The 25,594-nt window shown below is 34.6% G+C and overlaps 1 protein-coding gene across 1 annotated transcript in view; it reads right to left on the bottom strand.

Moving 5' to 3' along the window:
• The window catches only part of LOC142337992 (uncharacterized), a 188,544-nt gene extending 163,906 nt beyond the window's left edge, over positions 1 to 24,638 (bottom strand). The window contains exons 1-3 of the mRNA XM_075387626.1: positions 22,239 to 24,638; positions 9,803 to 10,028; positions 6,998 to 7,132 (exon numbers count right to left, since the gene is read on the bottom strand). Coding sequence (XP_075243741.1) covers positions 6,998 to 7,132; positions 9,803 to 10,028; positions 22,239 to 24,042 — 2,165 coding nt within the window. The 5' untranslated portion in view covers positions 24,043 to 24,638. The remainder of the gene's footprint in view (positions 1 to 6,997; positions 7,133 to 9,802; positions 10,029 to 22,238) is intronic.
• Between the last annotated feature and the right edge of the window lie 956 nt (positions 24,639 to 25,594).

The following is a 25,594-nucleotide window of genomic DNA, read 5'->3' as shown; positions in this document are numbered from 1 at the left end:
CAACTTCCGCAGAGAATGCTCTGTAATCAAAACTTGCCGTTTTTTGCTAACTTTACTCGTTGATTACCAAAAATGCAGAATTTATTTCTGAGTTTTCAACTAACAAATAATCTATATCTACAACATTCGAGAATCAACTGTTCCTAACGGACAATAAGCATTAACAGGGTTCGTTTTGGGCCAGTCTTGGACTGTTACAATCCAAAAAGAATTCGGATTGTAATCAGTCGGTCTTTTTTTTTAAAAAAAAAGACCTTTTTTAATAATAAAGAACAGAACATATCAAATTAAATCTCAGGAGTGATAAGTCAAATTGGCTTCCTAAGCAGCTACAAGCTAATGCATTTAGTTTTTTACTTGAAAATTTATGAACGTTTCGACTTTTAAAAATAATTGATTTTTAAAGAAATAATGGCTTAATGAACTTTTCCTCTATTTTTTTTTAATTTGGTCAACTTGTAGCTTAGTGTCAGCAAATAAAGAAAACGTTTTCATTCTACTGAATTAAAATTTATTATCGATTGCGGTTTTAATCCTGAAGTTGTCTTTTTCTGGCTTTGATACTTCTAGATTTCAGATTTTTTTGTTTTTAGATATTTGCAATTTCTAGTCACATTATCACATTATTGACAGTTCTCATATCACATTATTAGCGTTCAAAATAAAACACAATCGAATATATTAAAATCCTGAAAGATATAGATAATCGCTTTAACGGCCTCGACACTTCTTTCTTGAACAAATTAATTGAATTTTTTTAATTTTGTCTTTAACTGTCATTTTTACTTTGTCGTTTCGGTCGTATGAAACTTCCTGTATAGTGATATGTTTCACTGGCTTTTCAAGAAAAAAAATGAGCCAAAATTCTGATAATAATAGACAGCTGATGGCTTTCATGACTTTGAAAACAATCGTTTTCCAAAACTTAAAGAAAAACTTTTTAACTTTGCAAGTATGTTCTTTTTATTTTTTTTTTACTAATCACCTTTAATTACAGGTCAACTATGACATTATGGGTGTTAAGGGAAGGTGTCAAAAAGTATTGATGTCCCAAAATCTGTTTTTTTAAAGAATGCGTTATGACCTTACTGACTTTGACACCGCTTTTTCACAAAAAAAGTAAATTAATTTGATTTTTGTCTTAATTTACGTTCTTTTTGTAGACGCAAGACATATTCTGGATAATTGCAGGTCTCAAAAGTTTCCCTTGGATGAATAAACGACTCTATTTAAATATGTCATATTGTAATTTATGTCTTTCATGATTTTGGTTATAATTTTCTTTCGAAAAAAAAATCAAAACTATTACATACTTTTGCCCATTTCTCTTTTTTGTCTACTTGTTACCTAGTCTCACTAATAAATTGCCACATACTATATTATTGGTGTTTGAAGAAGGTGCAATCGAATATATTTTGAGGGCCAAAATATGGCTTGACGGTTTTGACAGCGTTTTCTGGCAAGTTTCAATTGAATTTTTGGTTTATTTTTATCTTTCTTTTTGTTGCCTAATCTCCTTTGATTACACGTCAAATATGACATTATGGGTGTCAAGGAAAGGTGTCAAAAGGGATTGATGTCCCAAAGACTTTTTTTTTAAAAGAATGCGTTATCACCTTACTGACTTCGAGGCCGGTTTTTCACAAAAAAAGTAAATTAATTTGATTTTTGTCATATTTGACGTTCTTTTTAGAGACGCAAGACATATTCTGGATAAATGCAGATCTCAAAGGCTTCCTTTTGATGAATAAACAACCTTATTTAAATATTTCATTTTGTCAATAAAGTCTTTCATGACTTTGGATATAATTTTGTTTCGAAAAAAAGCAAAATTATTACATACTTTTGCCCTTTTATCTTTTTTGTCTTCTTGTCGCCTAGTCTCACTAATAAATGGCTACATACTACATTATCTACATACAACTATATTATAAGGACAGCTCCTAATGACCTTCTATAGAAGCTTTGGTAATCGTAAACCTTTGGGATAATTTACTTGATTTTTAATGGTCTTCATTACTTTTAAGTTAATTGTTTTAAAAAAATAAGCGAATTTTTCAACCTTACTGTTTTTGTTCTTTTTTGTCTAATTGTTACCGAACCTTTTTTGGACTGGTCCATATCTTTTGTGGTGATTTGTAAGTTATTTTGTTTAGTTTTAGGTTTATCTGACGGTATGCCGACTTTGTTATTGAATTTTGTTTTTTAAAACGGACATAAATTTTTGATGTAATTAATGTTTGTTGTTGTTGCTGTTTGATTTTGCTGTTCGTCTCGACTTGCTTTCTTAATATTGGCATATCACAGCAATCTAATGCTTCATTTTTTACTCCGCTGAGTTGTTTGCTTTGGAGGCAATCTTATCGTTCATACACATTTTTTTTTTGAAAAATACTTTGGCTTTTTTGGGATTCCCAAAAAAAATTTTTTTGGGTTTTTCTATCTGTTCCTCATTTGGTAGACAATTATGCCAAAATAATGGATGGGCGGGGTCGGAACCTTATGTGCCATCGCACATTACCGAGCCGCCTTGTTTGGTTCAGTTTTGCAAGCCTCTACTCCAATTTTGATATGTTTTTGTTCCGACCCTCTTTAGTCGAGAAACTATATACTCAAATGGGTTTTTTGTTCAGTCAATTTTGGGGGACCAATCATCGTATAGGGTTGTGAGTGGTATCATTAGAAAACCAGTCCAGCGTAGAATATGTAATTAAAAAGATTTTTTGAACTTTTGCACGGAGTTATTGAGGTTTAAAATTTTAAAGACGACCTCTTCTGGATAATAATGGTCTTTCATTTCTTCATATTGAGATATAAACGAACATAAAATTTCAATTGATATTTAATGGTTCCCATTATTTGATATTATCTGTTTTCAAGAAAACATAAACGTATTTTTGTATCTTTGACGTTTTCGTTCTTTTTTATCTACTTGCTACAGAGTCTCATTAAGGACTGATTCCTTGTTTTTTTTAGTGATAAGTGATATACAAACTAATTTGATCAGTCTATCTTCTTTTTGATGATATTTTGACATTTACGTATTTTTTTTTTGAATGTAAATCTTTGTTTTTGTTATTTCATTTGTTTTTCGTTTATCTTGTCTCATAGTCCTAATATTGTCAGGCCTCATAGACCCACTAATGTGTCATTATTGACTTTCTAAGTGAGTTGAATTGGAAGCATTTTTTATTCATAAAACAACTATTCTTGATCAATATGTGAGATTTTTCGAAAGTTTTCTATCTCTTCCTCATTTGGTAGACAATTAAGCTAAACTTGAGTATACGCTTAGTTGGAACATTATGTGCGAACGCACATTACCGAGACTCTTTGGTGACAACGCCAACCGGTTTCATGTTATCTGTGACCACCAAGAGCACGAGCTTTGACGCCACATTATAAGTTACCATATGCTAGTGCATGCCTTGTACCTGGAGGGTGCATACCGTATCGGTATTCACTAACGGAATTGATCCATGTTTCGCCTAAATTTATTAGTGTATGTTGATTTTAATTCAGTTACATTCTTATTGTTCCAACATTTTTTTTTCAAAATGGGAGAATACATGTGGGAGGCTGGCTTACTTTTTTTCGTCATTCAATTTTTCACCATTTCTTTACGCACCATTTCTTTACGGGGATATCAAATTAGATTAGAATAATTGCTATAAAATTGTTCTTAAAAAATAATTTTAATGGATTATACAAATCTGTTTCAAAACAAAACAAACTGAAAATTTCTCACTAATAAATGGCCACATACTATATTATTGGTGTTTGAAGAAGGTGCAATCGAATATATTTTGAGGGCCAAAATATGGCTTGACGGTTTTGACAGCGTTTTCTGGCAAGTTTCAATTGAATTTTTGGTTTATTTTTATCTTTCTTTTTGTTACCTAATCTCCTTTGATTACACGTCAAATATGACATTATGGGTGTCAAGGAAAGGTGTCAAAAGGGATTGATGTCCCAAAGACTTTTTTTTAAAAGAATGCGTTATCACCTTACTGACTTCGACACCGGTTTTTCACAAAAAAAGTAAATTAATTTGATTTTTGTCATATTTGACGTTCTTTTTAGAGACGCAAGACATATTCTGGATAAATGCAGATCTCAAAGGCTTCCTTTTGATGAATAAACAACCTTATTTAAATATTTCATTTTGTCAATAAAGTCTTTCATGACTTTGGATATAATTTTGTTTCGAAAAAAATCCAAATTATTACATACTTTTGCCCTTTTATCTTTTTTGTCTTCTTGTCGCCTAGTCTCACTAATAAATGGCTACATACTACATTATCTACATACAACTATATTATAAGGACAGCTCCTAATGACCTTCTATAGAAGCATTGGTAATCGTAAACCTTTGGGATAATTTACTTGATTTTTAATGGTCTTCATTACTTTTAAGTTAATTGTTTTAAAAAAATAAGCGAATTTTTCAACTTTACTGTTTTTGTTCTTTTTTGTCTAATTGTTACCGAACCTTTTTTGGACTGGTCCATATCTTTTGTGGTGATTTGTAAGTTATTTTGTTTAGTTTTAGGTTTATCTGACGGTATGCCGACTTTGTTATTGAATTTTGTTTTTTAAAACGGACATAAATTTTTGATGTAATTAATGTTTGTTGTTGTTGCTGTTTGATTTTGCTGTTCGTCTCGACTTGCTTTCTTAATATTGGCATATCACAGCAATCTAATGCTTCATTTTTTACTCAGCTGAGTTGTTTGCTTTGGAGGCAATCTTATCGTTCATACACATTTTTTTTTTGAAAAATACTTTGGCTTTTTTGGGATTCCCAAAAAAAAATTTTTTGGGTTTTTCTATCTGTTCCTCATTTGGTAGACAATTATGCCAAAATAATGGATGGGCGGGGTCGGAACCTTATGTGCCATCGCACATTACCGAGCCGCCTTGTTTGGTTCAGTTTTGCAAGCCTCTACTCCAATTTTGATATGTTTTTGTTCCGACCCTCTTTAGTCGAGAAACTATATACTCAAATGGGTTTTTTGTTCAGTCAATTTTGGGGGACCAATCATCGTATAGGGTTGTGAGTGGTATCATTAGAAAACCAGTCCAGCGTAGAATATGTAATTAAAAAGATTTTTTGAACTTTTGCACGGAGTTATTGAGGTTTAAAATTTTAAAGACGACCTCTTCTGGATAATAATGGTCTTTCATTTCTTCATATTGAGATATAAACGAACATAAAATTTCAATTGATATTTAATGGTTCCCATTATTTGATATTATCTGTTTTCAAGAAAACATAAACGTATTTTTGTATCTTTGACGTTTTCGTTCTTTTTTATCTACTTGCTACAGAGTCTCATTAAGGACTGATTCCTTGTTTTTTTTAGTGATAAGTGATATACAAACTAATTTGATCAGTCTATCTTCTTTTTGATGATATTTTGACATTTACGTATTTTTTTTTTTTTGAATGTAAATCTTTGTTTTTGTTATTTCATTTGTTTTTCGTTTATCTTGTCTCATAGTCCTAATATTGTCAGGCCTCATAGACCCACTAATGTGTCATTATTGACTTTCTAAGTGAGTTGAATTGGAAGCATTTTTTATTCATAAAACAACTATTCTTGATCAATATGTGAGATTTTTCGAAAGTTTTCTATCTCTTCCTCATTTGGTAGACAATTAAGCTAAACTTGAGTATACGCTTAGTTGGAACATTATGTGCGAACGCACATTACCGAGACTCTTTGGTGACAACGCCAACTGGTTTCATGTTATCTGTGACCACCAAGAGCACGAGCTTTGACGCCACATTATAAGTTACCATATGCTAGTGCATGCCTTGTACCTGGAGGGTGCATACCGTATCGGTATTCACTAACGGAATTGATCCATGTTTCGCCTAAATTTATTAGTGTATGTTGATTTTAATTCAGTTACATTCTTATTGTTCCAACATTTTTTTTTTCAAAATGGGAGAATACATGTGGGAGGCTGGCTTACTTTTTTTCGTCATTCAATTTTTCACCATTTCTTTACGCACCATTTCTTTACGGGGATATCAAATTAGATTAGAATAATTGCTATAAAATTGTTCTTAAAAAATAATTTTAATGGATTATACAAATCTGTTTCAAAACAAAACAAACTGAAAATTTCCTTAAGAAAAAAAAGCATCCAATCGGCAAAAAACTGCATCAATTGACAGCACTAAAAAAGCATCCATCGACAGTATTATCTATGGTCTGGACATTCTGATCAGAGCCTCGCTCAAAGTCTGGATATTCTGATCCTAGCCTGGTCTAGTGTCTGGATAGTTGTGTGGTATGATCTGGATAGTTGTGTGGTATGGTCTGGATAGTCTAAACAGAACTGTTTCCAAAGACTGTACGGTCTGCTCACAAATTTTTCCAGAATCTAGAAAATCTCCTCCGAACCAAGAGCTCCAACTAAAAAACGGCCAGTCCCCGAAAAATGATGAGTTAAGCCCACAAGGGGAGAACTTCCCAATTTTATTTGATGAACATCAAACACCACTCTAAAGACTAAGTTTTGGTCAATTCTGTCGAGCTGAAAATTTTTCATTGTTTGCAATAATTACTTCTTACAGAAGAACCCAAAAACCATGTACATAAAATAACGTCTATTTTTCTGAAAGTATTACATTATACCAATGCTTATGGTTACTTCAACCGTTAAAAGAGTCAGTCAGTATACCCTTATTGAGCGACCGAAGTGGTTCTAGCACTCCCAGTGCACGACTCAAGTATGACTGATCAGAGCCGATTTTGGTCTAGAGGGTCTGGCTGATCAGAGATTGCTTGGGTCGAGCACCTCGTCCAGGATGTGCGTGTACTTGGGTGTGTGTATGCGTATATTATATATATATATATATATATATATATATATATATATATATATATATAAATATATATATATATATATATATATATATATATATAATGTGTTTGTATGTATGTATGTATATGTATGTGTACGTATGTGTGTGTGTGCTTACAGGTTAGATATATCGACGAGAGTGGTGAATGAGTCATTGATGGCATCTGCTTTCACTGCAGCTCTGAAGGAGTCCATGCTCTTTGCCAGTACACTGTCCAGCTCAAACTGGACCGGGAATGTCTTCATCCAGAACCTTAACATTGTCATAAATATACTTTATCAACCTTTGCACTACATAGAGGGGGCTAATGTTTTCAAATATTTCATGGAAACCCGCTTTTTCTTCATACAGAATTCACCATTGAGCATTTTAGCATACCTCTGATCAGATTGTCAAGGTTCAGAATGCTAGGGGGTCTAAGAACCCATGACAAATTGCGAATGGACCAGTACTGCACGATAAAGTACCCACTACACCAAAACTGTCAAAACCACTCCAACTTGGGTATCTATGTATATCCCATTCAACATTACTTAACCATAGCTTCAGGTTGACCATAGCCTGACCAATGTTGGCTGCAATGATGGTGCCACGTGAAAGTTCCAGATGCAAAAAAAGTAGCCACAGTCACCAAAGTTGAGCAAAGGTGCTTGTAAAATGAACAGCCTCAAATGAGGAGAATAATAAGAAAAAGGACAGCTGAGATTAGGCAGAATACTATTACGCAGAATCCGCACAATTATAATATTATTATTACGTGGGAAGTATCCGATTTCTCAAGTTTGTCACTATTTTTCAACCACCATGTTTTAAGATTAGGGTTATAGGCGTGTCTGAACATTTGTGACAGCAAGAAACAAATTTAGTTCAATCTTGTTGCAACTTTGGTCATATCGATCACAATTATTCACGAGGCCTGTTTTTGCGTCGTTCTTTTTGTTGTTCTTCAACTTTTCATCTCTCTAGCCAAGTTTAAGTTGACCAAGTACAGTTTCACAGCTCGTCAACATTGTGATATTCATATAGCATTTTTGTACTTTTTAGTTTCATTTATTGATTGGCATTCATATCTAATGTTATCTTAATTTAGTTCAAATCCTGTGATCTAGACAATTGATTAATCTGCTCAGTGAAATAGATAATAATTTGCAGTAAAGTTACTTCTTTCATTCATTTCTTTCATGTTATTCATTTCTTAAACAAATTTTATGTTCAGCAACTTCTGTTTGAAATAATTGTGATTTCACATTTTTAAATTATATTAAATTTCATTCTATCAATAATCCATCTCATATTGAGTTGATAAATTTACTATTGTCAATTGCCCAGTGTTGTGACTATTTTCAACATACAAAGCATTCGCACCGCCAAATTTATCTACAAAACTTAGTTCAGTTTGCCCAAGTAAATACTTCAGCAATCGCGACGCGATTTCCTTATTGATCACGTGAAACTCGGGCATTAATCCAGATTCGCGATATTTCGCGAGAGGTTCGAGATATTTGCCAGAGTTTCGAAGTGACTTAAGCGGAGTCACGTAATGATTTTGAAACACGCGTTGTGCACGATCATTCAAAAATATTTTACTTGCAGAAGTGATTACACTTTTTGATTGCGAAAAGAACATAAATTTCAGGATCAAAACCCCATCCAATTACTGCATATAGTTACACCCTTTGTAATTGCACTCTCGTGCCAGAACGCGGATTACCATTTTCAAGATTAGGTCTTAATTGATTTGGGGGATCCAAATAAATCCTAGTATTACATTTAAAAAAAAAGAGGAAAATATTTTTTGCAGACAATCAGCCCTTTACCTTTTCCTGCTGAAACTCTTTTGATGAACAATTTTTGATTTTTTGGACTTAAGAATGATTTTTGGGATCTTTTCCGTTTGTGCCCCCAAGCATAGTGGGTGAAAATTATCTGCAAACCCCAGACGCATGTGCCATATTTTTAAATAATGATTCACTATATAATAGTACATGCTGTGTAACTGGTGGAATATAACGTACTTGGGTTTCCGTTTGTGCCCCATCCCATCACGTTATGCACCCCCGGTTACAGATCACGTGCCATTACATAGTAGATCATTGTGTTAAATAATAGCACGTGCGTCGGGGGGTGCAAATAATATGCACCCACTAAGCTGGGGAGGGGCACAAACGGCAAAGATCCCGATCGACATGTGCTCATTTAGTGGGGCTGCATGTAAAAACTGTACATTCAATTTTAAATGAAAAACACGTTTTTACATGTTTCAATTTTTTAGATCTGGCCATGCATAAAGGAAGATCTGGCATTCTAAAACTTGCACGTGCGTGTCTCAAACCAAAGTTTCATAGGGTGAAAACTGTAGCACAAATTGATCCGAACAATTTAACTTGAGCACAACAAATGTTATCAAACTTTACATTAGCTCACAGACGATGTAAATTTGAGCGCAAAAGTAACAAATGTACGCTCCATTAAAGCCTATTCAGTGGTTTATTCCGACTCGGATCTCTGCCCTGCGATTGCTATATCTCTAACATTTCGAATTGCAAATTTAAGCTTCAGAACTCGGAAACATTTTTTTATCCAAAAAAAGTAATTCACTACAATTCTTGGAAAACTCACAGCATTCACTGCTGAAAATTGCGACTATTTGGGAGTGAAAATAGTTTTTTGAGATAAAAACTCTATAACTCTACTTTTTGCTGTCAATTTCTCGAGCCAAAATACACTGCTTCCCAAGGGCATCACCCGACTAGGCGTAAAAAAAACTTTCGATGTCTTTTCACTTACGTTTGAAAACTAGTTCTATCAACTAATTGTTGTATATACATACTTGAGAACAATTTATTCTTCTTATTATTTTTCAACTCAATGCTTGCATTAATTCCCGTTGATTCCCTCGGCCTGGGGTGCAAAGCCACTAACCTTATGGCGAACCCCAATTGCAACAGTCGTTTCTCATTCTCATTTTTGTTCTTTTTCGACTTGTGTTTGCATGGTAACACACACTCACAGCAGTACTCTCTCTTTGCCCTCTCGTAGAAGGAGTGAAGTGTTTTCACCAACTGTTCAGAAGTTACAAACCACGAGTGCATTAGGAAGAACATGTGGGCTAATTTGTAGTCATTCCCAGTTGGGGCACCGTCCATACCTTTAACAAAAATTGTTAAATCTTACAGGTACTCTGCCAGGCCTGCGAGTCTTTTCCGCAATATTCCGAAAATAAAAAGAGGGAATGAATGTAAAAAAGGCAATTTATTTCCAAATCGGAAATTTTGTACGGGGCATAACTTGCATATGGAGTGCATGTGAACCATAGTTAATGGCGGAATAGCACATAAACCATAGTCTCTCATCGAAGTATAGATTGCTTGCAGGAAAATCTGGTTCAGCAAGAATTGGAAACTCGTTTTTTGGTGAATTTTAGATAGTAAAATAATAAATTAAAAGTTTTAGATAGTAATTTCAGATAGTAAAATAAACCCGGTTTTGTTTACAATTAGATAGTAAGTGAGCAATTATTTAAAACAAGGAAGCTCGTTAACGTGCGTTTGCACATGAAGTTCCGACCCCTGCTGATCTACATTTTTGACTTAATCGTCAACCAAATGAAAAGATAACAAAAATAGATGTTTGAGTTTACAAAAATCGGTAAACAACCTAACTATTAATTGAATTACATAATGCCATGTCTCATTAAAGCACCCACGAGATCTGCCAAGAAAAAGACTCCGAGAAAATAAACAAAAAAAAATATGCAAAACTAAAAAATTAACGGCGAAATCTCAATATCTAAATGTAAAAGCACCGAGTAAAAAAACGTCGAAATGCAATCAGATAAAACCTTAACTGCACAATTTTTCCTTTATCTTAACTATGCAGCAGATGGAATTTTTCCTTAATGAGTGAGACTAGGTGACAATTAAAAAGAAAAAATATTGAGGCGGAATTCAAAATCTATCAACATTTTTTAAATCAAATTATTTCAAACGTCTTAAAAATCATTAGCTTTTAACTACATTATTCTCGATAAATTTACTTAAAAGTCATTACGAAAATGGTAGGACCTGTCTTTGGTTAAACTTAGCTAGAGAGACGGACTAAAAGCTCAAGAAAATACAAACAATCTGCGAAAAGACAACTTAATGAAATTCGCTAGGGCTTCATTAGAAAATAATTGGGCTCTGTTGCTCTATGTGGCAATAGAAGAGAAAAAACACAAATATTAATCACTCATAAAACATTTACGAAAAGGCACATTCTCCCACAAACAAGACATCGGTTGCGAAATAATATATCGAAAGTTTATTTTTTGATTGACAAAGAGTTGGATCGGACCTCTTAATGATGAGAAAAAGTTACATGTTGACGAAAAGAACAACAAAAACTATATACAAAATCTATACAAATAACAAAAAACAAAAATATTAAAAAATGAAAGTGAATAATACCATAAACTTTAAGACTATTCGCTATGAACTGACTGGATAGAGTAATATCAATCATTCAATCCTCAATTGGAAACTTACAAGACCTCTCAGCATTTTACGACTACATAAAGAATAAAAAAACAGAAAAATTTAAAAAAAATGAGACAGAAGTGTCGAAGCCATTAAAAACTGAAGTTTATAGTACAAATTTTTCTTTTTTTAATTAATTGTTTGACAACGCCTGAATTCTTCTTTCTTTCTTTAGCTATAAGACTTCAAAAAAACAACAAATATATTAAAACTACGAAACCTTTGAGAAAACTAGCAGTATCAACGACATTAAATTTAATAGCTTTAAACGAAAATAAAAAAATACGCTACGTTATGCCTCGCTCGGAATAAAATGCAGTTTTTCGTTGACCAGTCATCAATAGGACATCAGCTTAATCCTGATGACTATGAAAACAGTAACAAATACAAGCAAAAGTCAAAAATTAATTAGAGAAGTGCGATAAGAAAGTGTCGAAGCCATTTAATCGACAAGGATTTCTCTGAAAACATTATCAATAATTTTTTAACGTCTTTTCCAATTCATTAAAGTCATTAGGAACAATCAAAATTTGAATGATATGATAAGATTCTTAAAGGCAACAAAACTATGATAAACAAAGTATCAAAAAATTTTAAAAATTATATGAAACCTCGTCGCATCGAAGTCATAAAGCCAAAAATTGAAGATAAAACAACTAACCAGATTAATTTTAGTTGCAGTGAAAACGACGGCGGTCCTATCATTACTCAGACTGACAAAGAGTTCGCAAAAATAGGTTTAATATCGGCTAAAGATTAGAAATTTTTCGAAAATTTTTTCAAAGTCTTAACAGCCATTAGCTGTCCGCTCAAAACGCTAGATTAATTCACTTAGTGTTCATTATTAACACTCTGACACTTTTAGTCAATGGTTCTATTGCAAAGAACTTCAAAAATTTAGTAAAACCTCAAAAAGAAAATGAAAATTTCCCTAAAGAGTAATAACACTCAGAGTCGTAGCCAAAAAAATATGAGCGATTCCTTGAAAGCTAATTTTCTGTTCATTGGGCATCATTGGACTGTAATTGAGGTCTGTCATTAAAGTAAACTGGATTTGAAAGGTGACTACTATCTTAGTCACCTAAAAACAATAAAAATATGAAAATTTTTCTAAAAAAAGCAGCTCTCAAATAGAATTCTAATTTTTTTGATAGTAAACTTCCCTATGAGACCAGAACTAGTGTTTTTAATCGACTTTTGTCTTTTAGGAACACAAAATTGTTGCATTGTAAAGATAATTTTTAGAGTTAAAAAAATTATAGAAAAAATGTTAATTCGAACAAAAATTACGCTAAAAGTGAACAAAAGTGAAGAACCAAGTATCCCGTGTTCACGTGAAACGTTGAACCTCGATAACTCCTCGAAAAAAAAAAACGAAATTCAAAACAATCTTTCTTCTTTTGAATTCTACGCTGGACGAGCTTTTTAATAATACGACTCACTTTTCTCTACGATGAATACGTCGATCGGCCAAAATTGTCTGAACAAAAAAAAACCACAAGCGGGGTTGGAACAAAAATCTTATAATAGATAATGTATTGTTTTTTTTAATTTCTGATCTGATGAGCAGTCATACATTTGTCGATAAAAACAAGTACTTACCAGTCAGCTAATCTGATCTTAAAAAAAAACATTTTAAATTAAGAAAAATTAAAAAAAAACATTTTAGCAGGGACCGTTAATAGAAAGCAAAGAAAAGAAAGTAAATAACTAGGAACTGATGCCTTTAAATGCAAAAGTCTGGGTTATTTCGAAACGGTTTACAAACACAACTTAACTCTTTTATGCATTTCGACAAATTCAGTCTGGCGTGCTTGATTTGAACATGCAAATCTACAATATTGTTTGAAGAAATAATTAAGGTAACTCAGTATTAGTTTTCACAAAACCGTTTCCCACTATTAGGTGCAAGTTCATCGCCTCATGCGGCTCGGACGTTTTCTCGCATAAAAATGAAATTCATGTAATTGTCATGGGTAAATCGATAGTTGTCAAAAATTTTTTGTACCTGTATTGAGAGCCATTTTGAAATACTTTTTCGAAATATATAGAACAAACGGACAAAATTATTGAAATTGCCGTACAATAGACACAAATTTGGGCGAAATAGTCTGCATCATCGTTATATTGTTCTACATCGGAAAAACCGTGGAGATTGTGGCTCATTTTATTCAAGTGCAACTCGCAAAACTTATTGTATCTTTTCCGTTTGTACCCCCCCCCCCCCCAGTACGTTACGCGCCCCCCAGTTACACAGCACGTGCCATTACATAAAAAAAATCCTTATGTAAAACTATGGCACGTGCGTCAGGGGGTTCAAATACTATGCGACCACTAAACTGGGGGAAGGGGCAGAAACAGAAAATATCCATTTTATCTTTGAGTCACTTCATTGTAAAATTGAATCCATTCCGATTCAGCATTGTTTTCTACAATCGTCTGAAAGCTCACTTTCGAGCCATACTCTAGGAAGCAACTTTTAACTCTCTATAAACAATATAATGCATAACAACACCTCCTTTTTTACAAAATGCTTCTCGGCCCTTTCGGAAACAAGCGTAAAAAAAGAGCGTCCAGACTCTCTAGTTTCCAGCTGACTAATATTGGTGTTTTTTCACCGCTCCTCGATAAAACTTTATTGAACACTTCTTTGATAAAACTTGTTTGATAAAATTCATGCCCTAAATTTTTTTAAATCTCCTTAACATTATTAAACTCTCTTTATTCTGTCGTTATACACCTTGATCAGGTCTTTGATTACAGGTTTTAACCTCTTTATTGATGTTAAAAACTTGCTTTCAACTTTACTTGCTTCAACTTTTGAGTTTTTTCTTCAATTTTTTTTAATATGTTGTTTTTAAATAGTATTCAAAAGAGTCAGCTAAGTTCAGCTTTAATGTTGTCAAACCACCGGACTCATGTTTCTCTATTGATATCAAACTCAGCTTAGATATAATTTAAATAGATTTGTTCTCAATTTGTTTAAGTTTGACGATTAAAAGTAATTTAAAACTTAAAAAAGTTATTCAGGAACACGGAAAATATGATTTTATAGTACTTGTTCATCGTGTTTGTTTAAATTTCTGTAGTATTTTAAGGCCTGTCTTTATCTTAATTTTAGATAGAACAACCATCGGCATAATTTTGTCCTAAGAAAAAACAGAGCAAATAGCAGCTTTTCGTGTTTCGTAGCAAAAAAGTGCCTTAGAAGGAGCTTTAATATTTAGAAATGTAATCTCTTGGATCTTAATTACCTAAAATAAAAATAGTTTCCAGTAATGTTTTTTGGTTAAAAAAGGATGCTGTGTTTTTAATTCCATCTACGTTGTTTACATTTTCTTCAGTATGGGAAGTTGCTTACTTTTTTATCATTTTGGTCTAAATATATCCACAAAGCTAGTGTAGGTAACTTCCAGGAAACTGATGGCGGACTATATTGATATATTGACTTTAAGACAAATAAGCGTGTCAGAAATTTGCTAGCAAAAGTTTTGATAGAAACAGAAAGTTGTTTAAAGAACGCGCTTTTTTGTTTGAGATTAATCTAGAGCTAACAAAACAATGATATTATATTTAAAAAATATAAAAAATACTAATACTTAAAAATAAGCATGCTTACCCCGATTTATGGAAAAACAAAAAGTTTAGCCAAAAACTTTTCTGAAAAACAAAGTCTGTTATGCTCAATCAATGTGAGTTGGGTCAATTGTATCGCGATTGGTATTATCCAACTAGAAAGTGGCAATTGCGTCGCGAATGGCGAATGTGTTATCTATCTTTTGTTGATTACTTGGCGATTAGGCAATCGCGTCGCGAATGGTTGATTTCTATTTAGTTAGTTCAATTGAGAAGCGTTTGACAAAGATTTAATTCAACTGAGCGATAGCGCTGAAATGAGAAGAGTGACAACTAAAATTAAATAAAATGAAGAAAAGGATTTGTTCAACATTTGATCAAACATCCGGGAAGTAAAATTAGATTTGTTTACAGTATGAAATCATTAGACAGCATGAACAGACATTACTTGCAAAGTGGGAGGAAGTTAGTAAGAAGTTAGCAACAAAATGAACTAAATAGGCATTCGCCCTTCAAATGGAGTATTCAAACAAACATAGACTAAAGTACGAGTGTAGATACAAGAAAGGTATCTATCACCGTACGACATTTCTCCCCTCTTGGAAAGAAAATAAATTATTAATTAAAATCAGAAAATTAGTAAATATTCACCGGTTAGTAAGTAGTAAAATATTAAATAATAATTAAAATATAAGTTTGAGAGAGAAAGTTTGTTTTAATAAAGTTTTTATTCACTGTCACTTTGCTCAGCCGTTTCCGCTTGTAATACAGTCATCTCTCTCGGCTGTTCTTGTCGGTCATCAATACTCTGATATGAATCTCCTACAGTTTCGATGTCTTGATCGTCGACATATCCTTCGGTATTGCGAACCTTTTCAACAATTGTCTGGGTCTTCTTTTTCTTTAACGTTCGTTTACTTCTTCTGACAGATGAAGTATCAGAATCCGATGTGTCGCTTATGGTTAAATTACGTTTTGAAGTTTTCTTCAAAATTGGTGTTGGGTGTGTAGGTGTCGGTGATGTTGTTTGTGTTGTAGATGGTCCTGCTACAGTCGAATCATCCATTTGCGGCGCAATTGGACTTATGTTGAGTACTTGTACTAAATCAGGTCTGTTTTGAAAAGCTGTGTCGTATTTTGGATTCCTTTTCGGAATACGCATCTTTAGTGATCGTGCGATGTTGCTTGTTGTTGAGATACATGAACGTCCAGAAGAAACTATACTTACATCGTCGGCTTGTCGTTTATTCCTCTTAATTTTCTTGTCCCCGGTGTTTTTCCGAATTAGGTCTTTTTTGTGAAGTTGAATTTTCTGCTCTAATGTTTTTTCTGTTATTTTCTGCGGGCGGCGATCTATATATTCTATTAATTTTGTTTCGCGTTCGGCTCGTGTCCCGAATTTCGCGATGTCAGAGTTCCTGACTCTAACTTCCTGTTTATATGGCTCCTTTATAACGCTCGTTGTCGGGCTTATTTTGCAGACGGTGCTCCCTGGCGCTAGTACTTCATAGAGACCGTCTAAATTCTTTTTCTGTCGTTGGCTTTCGTGACGCTTTCTGGCCAATTTAACTTGAATACTTCTTTCGGAGCATGGTATCTCGCGGCAAATGGCTTCGGGTTTAAGGAATCTTGTTTCTCCGTCCTTGCGTTTTTCTTGTTCCAATCGTGCGCGAGAACTTGCAGCGCAAATGACCTTTTCTATTTCTGTGTCGGAGCATAACGCAGTGTCGGCCCATTGTTCCTCCGTTAGGTACGAACGACCTGGGATTGTGTCCTCGTCTAAATAATAATTAATTATGGCATTATAGTTCAAATTTTTATTATTAGGTTTAGTAGTGATATTTGATATTGGTGTATTACATTTTCTGCCAAAATGTGCCTCAAATGGTGTAATATTTTAATATTTAATGTTTTTTGTTTTGATATTCTTAATCGTTGTATTATTGCTTTCAATGAATTTTCTAAATGAAATTTTTTATTTAATTGTGATTTCATGCAAGATAATTGTCGTTTAATTGTTTGAATAATACGTTCTACTAATCCGACTGCTCTATGGTCATTTGCTGGTGCATATATAGGTGTAATATTATTTTCAGTACAAAATGTCTCAAAATTTTTTCCTGTAAAACACTTAGCCTGATCTAATCTAATAGTTCTGGGTACTCCGTGTTGATATATATAATTATTTAAGAATTTAACTACATTTGGGCCTGATGCATTGTTTACTATTTCTGCCGTAGGGTATTTAGAGTATCTGTCTATACTTGTAATAAAATATTGTTCTATGCCTTTCTCATTTAAAATTGGTCCACCAAAATCTAGTTGTATTTCCTCATTCGGTTCACTGCACTTAGGTAAAGGTGTCCATTTGCGGTGCGAAATCACCGGTTTAAGATTCTTACCTATTTCAGTGCATGCCTTGCATTCACTAGCTTTTGCCAATATATCTCTGTGGATATAAGGCCACCAGATATTCTGAGCCAACGATAACATTGCAAAACTGCCCGGATGAGTAGAGTGTATGTCCTCGAGTACAGCATCCTTTATAGCTTTGGGAATTGCTATTCTTTCGTCTAGACAGACGCATCCGTTTTTTACACTCAAGTCTCTCCAATATGAATGGAGATACGGACTAATTTCCTGCAGTCTTTCGGCGTCGTCTCGTAATACACAATCTCGTACCTCTTTTAAGATTGCATCCTTCCCCGTTAATATTGCGAGGAATTTTTTGCTGAACACTTTCTGAAGTGTTTCGTTAAACATCAGGTCATCTGTTTCATCGATCATGCTACCTGTCGGAGTTTCAGTACGGCTTGTATTGTTTGATTCTGGGGTCGATGGAGTTGTATCAGAAAAGGTGACTCGTGCTTTTGCTGGTGTTGATTTTGAACGGACTGCTTTTGATTTTGACATAATTCTGAGGCTGTTTATAGTATTTTGTGATTTGAAAGGTTTATTTTCTTTATTTACGAAGTAATTGTTTGAACGCTGAATTTGGGCAAAAAGCGGTTTGTTTTTGGGTGTGTAGTATTTATACTCGAATTTGGGTATTTTCGCGCTTAATTTGGTGTTATTTGGTGGATTAGTTGCTTTATTGCCATTAATGGGTTGAATTGGGACTAATTGTTCAGATTGTTCACATTCTTTACTGTCTGACATTTGCACCTCTTTTGCAACGAATTTGCTAATGGAATGTGAATTATTGACTTTATGCTGATTTGGTACGAAATGTAATTTGCTGGTTTTAAGTGGCATTTGCGACGCAAATGGATGATCAAAATGAGTATTAACATTTGAATTTCTAAGTGTTAATTGCGTTGCGAATGAAGGTTTCAACTGTGAAGTTGTTAATTGCGGTGCAAATGGTAATTGAAATTTTGTCGAATTAATGTTTAACTGTGTGGTTAATCGCGGTGCGAATGGAGGTTTTATTTGTTGTGGTGGCATATTTGACTTTAATAGAGTCTGAAATTTTTTAGTTGTTGTTTCTTTATTCGCTATAAGATGTTTCATTGAATCACGAATTTTAGAAATTGTTGCTACAACAAAATGTTCGTCATAAGTAGATATCTTTTTAGCTCTAGCGAAGGGGTTTCTGGAAATGTAATCAACAAGTCCCATTTTTGCACCTGGCATATGTTCGATGGTGAAATTGTATGGTAACAGTCTATCTATCCAGCGAGACAAACGGCTGTTATATGATTTATTAGAGCGATGTTCTTTGAGTATTGATAATAGAGCTCTGTGGTCTGTTACTACCGTGAAATTTTTTCCGTATAGATAATATTTAAAATAGTCAATTGACCACACTATCCCCAGTAGTTCCAATTCGTTGACACTGTAGCGTTCTTCTGTTGTATTGAGAAATCGTGACGCGAATGCAATTGGTTTCCAACCCTCTGGTGTATTTTGTTCTAAAGCTGCCCCCAATCCTGAGCGTGAAGCGTCACATTTTACTCGAACGTCTAATTTGGGATTGTAATGACTATTTTCAGTACTATTTGCTATTTTTTCTTTAATTAGATTAAAGTGTTTTGTGTGTTCATCTGTCCAGACGAATTTTACTGATTTCTTTAGTAGTGGTCTAAGAGGGTGACATAATTGTGCTAGGTGTGGTATAAATTTACCGATATAGTGGACTGATCCTAGAAATGATCTAAGACGTTTTAATGTTGTTGGTGGTGGTATTGTGAGAATTGCAGCCGTTTTGCTTTCTAATGGTGATATACCTGTTTGTGTAAATTTGTAACCGAGCCATTCTATTTCTGGTTTTGCAAAGTGACATTTTTGTAAATTAATTCTCAAATTATCGTCATCTAGCTTTTGAAGACATTTGAAAACTAAAGCTAAATGGTCTGCTTCAGTGCCTGTACTAACGATTATTATATCATCCAAGAAACAGTATGTGTTTTGCAAACCAACTAGAGTATAGTCCATGGCTTTTTGAAATTCCGCCGGCATGTCTGTGAGACCATAGAAACCTGTTTTGAATCTATATGTACCAGTAGATTCACCACATATTATATTAAAATTACAATGTTTTGCTGTTTCGTGATGTAATTTTAATTGACTATATGCGTATTTAAGGTCTAATGTGGTGAAATAGGCTTGTTGACTGTTGTGTGTACTTGTTAAATGTTGTGGGATGGTATCAATTAACATTTCAATATTTGGCATTTGATATTTGTTTTTGTGTATTGCTTTATTTAGAACTTTTGAATCTAGTGCTAGCTTTATTGACTGGTCTTTCTTTACGGTTATTACGATTGGGGATATGAAGTTTTCATCCGAACAACTAGATGATTTTTCAATATGGCCTTCTGTCTGTAGTCTTTCTAATTCATCTGTAACTCGCGGTTGGAGATTTATCGGAACACGTCGGCCTTTTTGATGCTTTGCTGTAAACTTTTGATGAAACTTTGATTTTGCTACATGTGTTTTAGATAGACCAATTCTTGATCTAAATGTGGAAATCGCGTCGCAACTGTCTCTTTAATTTTACATGCAGAATTAGTGATGTTATTAACACATTTACCAGTTTCTGGTTGTTGTTGGACAACTGCAATCCTCAGTGGGCCAAACAGATCTCTTCCAATTATGTTTTTGTGGCCGTCATCTACCACTGTCAACATTGCTGATACATTTTTCCAATGGTTGTAGGTCACTGCAGTTTCCAAATGCCCGATGATTTTGATTGGTTCGTTGGAGAACGTTTTCAGGTTCCTTTTTTCTGACGAATCTGTCCATCTTGCAGATTTAGTTGATTGTAGGATTCTGTTTGCTAGACTTTTTGTTATAATACTCACAGCACTACCAGAGTCGATCATTGCCGATGTTTGTATTTCTCCAATCTGTACTGCCACATTCAGTGGTTCCAGTTGATGAACTGAATCTGAAGATATAGCTGCCACGTAGTCGTCTGAGTCACTTTCATAGTTTGAATCGTATACTTGTTGGTACAATTGTTGGTAGCTTGTTATATAGTTTACTGATTCCTCGTCATCGCTTTTTTCTGGTGATTGTTCAATTTGATTTACGTTTGCTTTTTGGTTTTTCTGTGTTGAATTCTGCTGCTTCTTTGGTTTTCGACATTTTCGAGCAAAATGTCCCAAAATACCGCAATTGTGGCATTTTTTTCCGTTCGCGGGACAAATCTTTTTGTGGTTGTGACTCCAGCGGAGACCGCAATCGGTACAAATACTTGTATACTGGTAGTTTGCAGGGATAGTTGGATAGCGTGTGAAGTCACGTTTTGCTGGAGGTGCATTCGCGTTACGATTGCGAATATAGCTATTGTTGATGTAATTTACAGATGTATTACTTGTCATTAAGTTTTGGTTAATTTTCTGTTGATTTTGTGCTCCCATTTCCATTTGTATGGCAATTTCTAGTGCTTTTGGTGGTTCCACAGTTTCCTTCAACAACTCCTTTTGAGTTTCGTGATCGAGCATATTGAGTATGAAAGCATCCCGAATTAATGTTGTTTCTTCGCTTCCGAGGTTGCAATTTTCTGCCAGTTCTATGAGACGACCATAGAAACTCTCTACTGACTCTCCCTTTTGTTGTTTGCATGAGTAAAATACGAAACGATCGTAGGTTATGTTACGAACCTTTGTGAATGATTCTTCCATTGCCTGCCACAAATCTTTTAGAGGTTGTTTCTCTACTTGAAAGTGTGGGTATTTGCTCTTGAAGATGCGACGCCCCTCTGTGCCAATGCTTAGATACAGCAGCGATATCGTCTTCTGCTCACAAAGTGTCCATGGTTTGTCTCCACAGAGAATTCCAATTTCATCAACCTTCTTGCATCTGTTTTGCCAGTTCACTTTCAACTGCTGGTTTCGAACCTTACGATCTCTTTCTGTGGCCTGCGTATGGTTTTCTACTGGTTCTTCATATGTAGGTTCTGGTGGATAGTTCACTGATGCAGGAGGATCATCTAAGAGAGTGTCAAGTTGTATTCCTTCCTTGGCGAGAAGAGCAAGTTTCCAATTTTGTGTCCATTTGTCCCACGTTAGAGTGGGTGTTGCTGTGGGTTTCTCCCAAAAGGCTTCTATGTCTAGTGGAGTTTTCTTTGAGTCCGCTGCTGACTGCGCCATGTTATGCTCAATCAATGTGAGTTGGGTCAATTGTATCGCGATTGGTATTATCCAACTAGAAAGTGGCAATTGCGTCGCGAATGGCGAATGTGTTATCTATCTTTTGTCGATTACTTGGCGATTAGGCAATCGCGTCGCGAATGGTTGATTTCTATTTAGTTAGTTCAATTGAGAAGCGTTTGACAAAGATTTAATTCAACTGAGCGATAGCGCTGAAATGAGAAGAGTGACAACTAAAATTAAATAAAATGAAGAAAAGGATTTGTTCAACATTTGATCAAACATCCGGGAAGTAAAATTAGATTTGTTTACAGTATGAAATCATTAGACAGCATGAACAGACATTACTTGCAAAGTGGGAGGAAGTTAGTAAGAAGTTAGCAACAAAATGAACTAAATAGGCATTCGCCCTTCAAATGGAGTATTCAAACAAACATAGACTAAAGTACGAGTGTAGATACAAGAAAGGTATCTATCACCGTACGACAAAGTCACGCTAATTTTAAACATTTTAGAATCGAAGAATTTTTAGAACTTGTACCAAAAACATAAATTGTATTCATATTTTAACGACATCAAAAACGATTTAATTCAACGGAAAAATTAATAAATCACTGATAATTATGACCGGCTTTATCGAACAATATGTAAAATAGTCAGCCTTACCAAACCCATCCACACATTTTTGGGCCATTTCCTCCAAAGAGCATTCGGGTGGGTAATCGTTCTGCGAATTCAACTCAATAGTCGAGTTTGACCGTCTGTTCGGGTTCATAAAACTGCCCCCACTTTTGGATCCATCGAACGCGTACACGTCCAAATGCGAGGGCACCGGATTGAGAAACTGACATTTCGGGGTGTAGTTTAAGCTTGTTTTGCGACTTGGGGAGGTCAAGTCAGACGATTGGTTCTCTAACGAGATGGTGGCTAATTTCCGAAATGAACCGTCTCTTGCCGACCTTGGGTACTCCGAAAACGTCGTCGGCGCTGCTGATCGTGCTGAAAGGTTATTGGATGCCGAATCTATCAGTTCGTCTCGGCTGCATTCGTACAAAGAGTTGAAACACGAGATAGATGTTGATAAACCCGAGTTTGCAGACGACGATAGCGTTGTCGGATTCCTTTGTGTCGTGTCAAGGTCAAAAGATCCTCCGCCGTCCGCCGTTTTAAATGAGACGCTTGGCGACTTGAGTCTACGAACCGAAGTTGTCGGCTTTACAGGAATCGATACCGAGGTCTCGTTTTTACCTGACGTCAGATTTGAGTTCTCGTCGATCGAATTGTAACTGTCGCCCTCTGATAAACTTATTTCTAGCTGAGGCACGGAAGCGATGGTGCTCGAAGCTACGCTCGTCGAATTTACGAGCCGTGAACGCGTGTTTGAACTTGCGCGAGTTGAAGTTTCGACAACTTTTTCAAAGTCAAAAACTCCTTGTTCTGATTCTTGCATAGTTGATGATATCATTACCGGCGTTGTAGGCGAAACACTTTCACTCCGGCGAAAGCCGAAATCGCGAGCATCGTTCGTATCAAATTGAAAAAGCAACGAATGTGGATCAAGTCCGGAATTAGTCACAGCGGGGGAGGGTAGAACCCAAGAATGGGTTGCATTTTTTGAGGTTTCGGGGTTCACAAATGGGGGGGTTATCATAGGAGCTAGGGGGGTTAGAGGGTTTAATGGATCCAGTTTGCTTCTGCTGACGTCACCAGACGAAACTCGAACTTTGATTGGCTTAAACGAAGAATAACTTTCTATAACTTTGTCTTCATTTATTTTGCAATCGTCGCCAACTCGAGAAAAATTTCGTTTTTGACAATCATATGCAGAAATCGATCCGGTTTTCACGTCGTTTTCAGAACTTTCCTCAATTTTAATATTAATCTGATCTGGTTTCAAGTCACTTTCGGCTATTTTATCATTCGGTTTAGCAGAGCTGGTTGAATGGTCAAAGCTGTTCATTTCAACATCACTTCCACAAAAAGCGAAGCATTCATAGTGCAGAAGACTTTCTTTATCCGAGCTTCCTTCACGCCCAAAAGATTCACTGTTTTTATATTCTGTTTTCTGAGCATGTTTCGATTGTTCGGCTCCGTGAGACTGGTGTGAGTTTTCACTCGCCGTTTCAATTCGAAATTTGTCGGCCCTATGAGATGTTTTACGCCCGCCGATTGCGTTATTAATCGTTTCGGGGTTTTGGGCATTTTTCCCATTTGTGGGCTTGTGGGAAATTAGGGAAGAATCATGTGCGAATAAATCGTCATGAATTGAATCTTCTTTAGCTAACGGGGGTTGATTTTTAAGTTGTTCGCAGCATTCATCTTCGGCTTCATAATCTTGCCGAAAGGACGGAATTTGATCATTCGGATTTTTCAAAACAGTCGAAGGGATTATAAGAGACGTCTCAGAATTTGTGGATTCAAAGGAATTTTTAAAACTATTAAGATTTTTTGAGGAAATCACAGACTTCATTATATATTAATTTGCTGAAATAATTGAGGTTTGTGGAGATAAAACTGCCGTGTAAAATGTGCAAAAATAATCAAATTTTGAATATATTTTTCAATAAAGAGAGGTTCATTTTGCAAGGTTGAAACCTTATGACGTCAAAAGAATTTTTTGTGAGGCTTCAAAAATAAGTCAAGGTATCGTTAACCAAGCGATAAATTTGCTTAATTCCTTTATTTTACATTCTAACCAGGAATAATTTGTCATAAACCGGTGGTATATAAAGTCGATTAGAGTACCAGCAGTATCAAGTTTACCAACTTAATCAGTTTATAATCAGCTATAATAAATGGAATTATTACGCAAACTGTAAAAAACCCCCGGCGCCTGCATAAACAGTTTAGCACAAAAGCAAAATTTGGCGCAAAGGAAATAATTCTTTACGTCATTATCGCTGAATTTCTTCCATTTTTCCTCTCTCTCTCGCAGGCTACAAAAATTGTACCGCTAATGACAAAATACAAGCAACTAACGTCTAAGTGTTACAGTTACCCTCTTTATAGTAACAAAACAAAAACCTCTAATGCAAAATAGAAGCATAATTTGCTACATTAGGTAGAATTAGATTGGTTCTTTTTTAATAAAATTCAATCGCTAAGAGAAAAAAGAAAAGAAAATAAATTGCAATTTTGATAAACAAACTTGCGCGTAAATATCGCAATCTAATTGAATCTGTACTGAAAATTGTTTGTCAAAGTAAATTTCAGACGAGACATTTTTTCATCACTCGTTAATGATATTAATCAAAAATATCTAATCGAAATTAAGAGCGTTTTCTTCTGTACTTAAGTGTAGATAGTATAGCTATTTGTTGGGCTACCCGACAATAATTATCTGTGATTTGTAAAAATTAAACCAACGTTTTTTAATTAAAGATATAATCTACTTCCTAAAAAATCACCCTAAATAATTTCCTGTTTACTACCTTCAACGAACAAATTATTCGGTGATAGTGAACAAAATGAAAAATTTTCATTAATTAAGTCTTTATGACTCATCGAAATTGATCTTGGGAAAACTGTATTTAGTGTTCACAAAATTTGATTAATTGTAATTTTATGAATTATAACGCTCTTGTCTTAAAAAAATAAAGGGTTTTCAAAAGTCTATACTCATATCAAAAAAATTACAAATTTCCTTCAAAAATGCTTTAAAAAATTCACGGCAAAATCACTTAACATGTCTGCGTTATGGTCGTTTATTGGTCAGTAAATGGCTTCAAAAAATGTGAGGACTTCAAACTAATGAATAAAGTGAACACTTTCCTTTGTTCATAGCTTTAAACTGATGTAAAAAGTGAACAACGTTTACTTTTATGGTCTGAAATTGCCGGAAGATAAAAATTTTACAGTGCATTTTATAGTACTTTAAACTGACATATACTATTGTGAATAATTGCTTTAATCTGGGCCAAAATTTGAAAATGGCTTTAGTTCACTAATTTGAATTGGTCTGAGCAGCCCCTTCACCCTCCCCCGGTCGCCCTACACAGCTGAACAATGAACAAATTATTTAA

This window comes from Convolutriloba macropyga, chromosome 4 (assembly GCF_964194025.1).
Source record: "Convolutriloba macropyga chromosome 4, txConMacr16.3, whole genome shotgun sequence".
Taxonomy (NCBI): Eukaryota; Metazoa; Xenacoelomorpha; order Acoela; family Convolutidae; genus Convolutriloba; species Convolutriloba macropyga.
The sequence above is the reverse complement of the archived record's forward strand: the minus strand, read 5'-3'. Positions and strand labels throughout refer to the sequence as shown.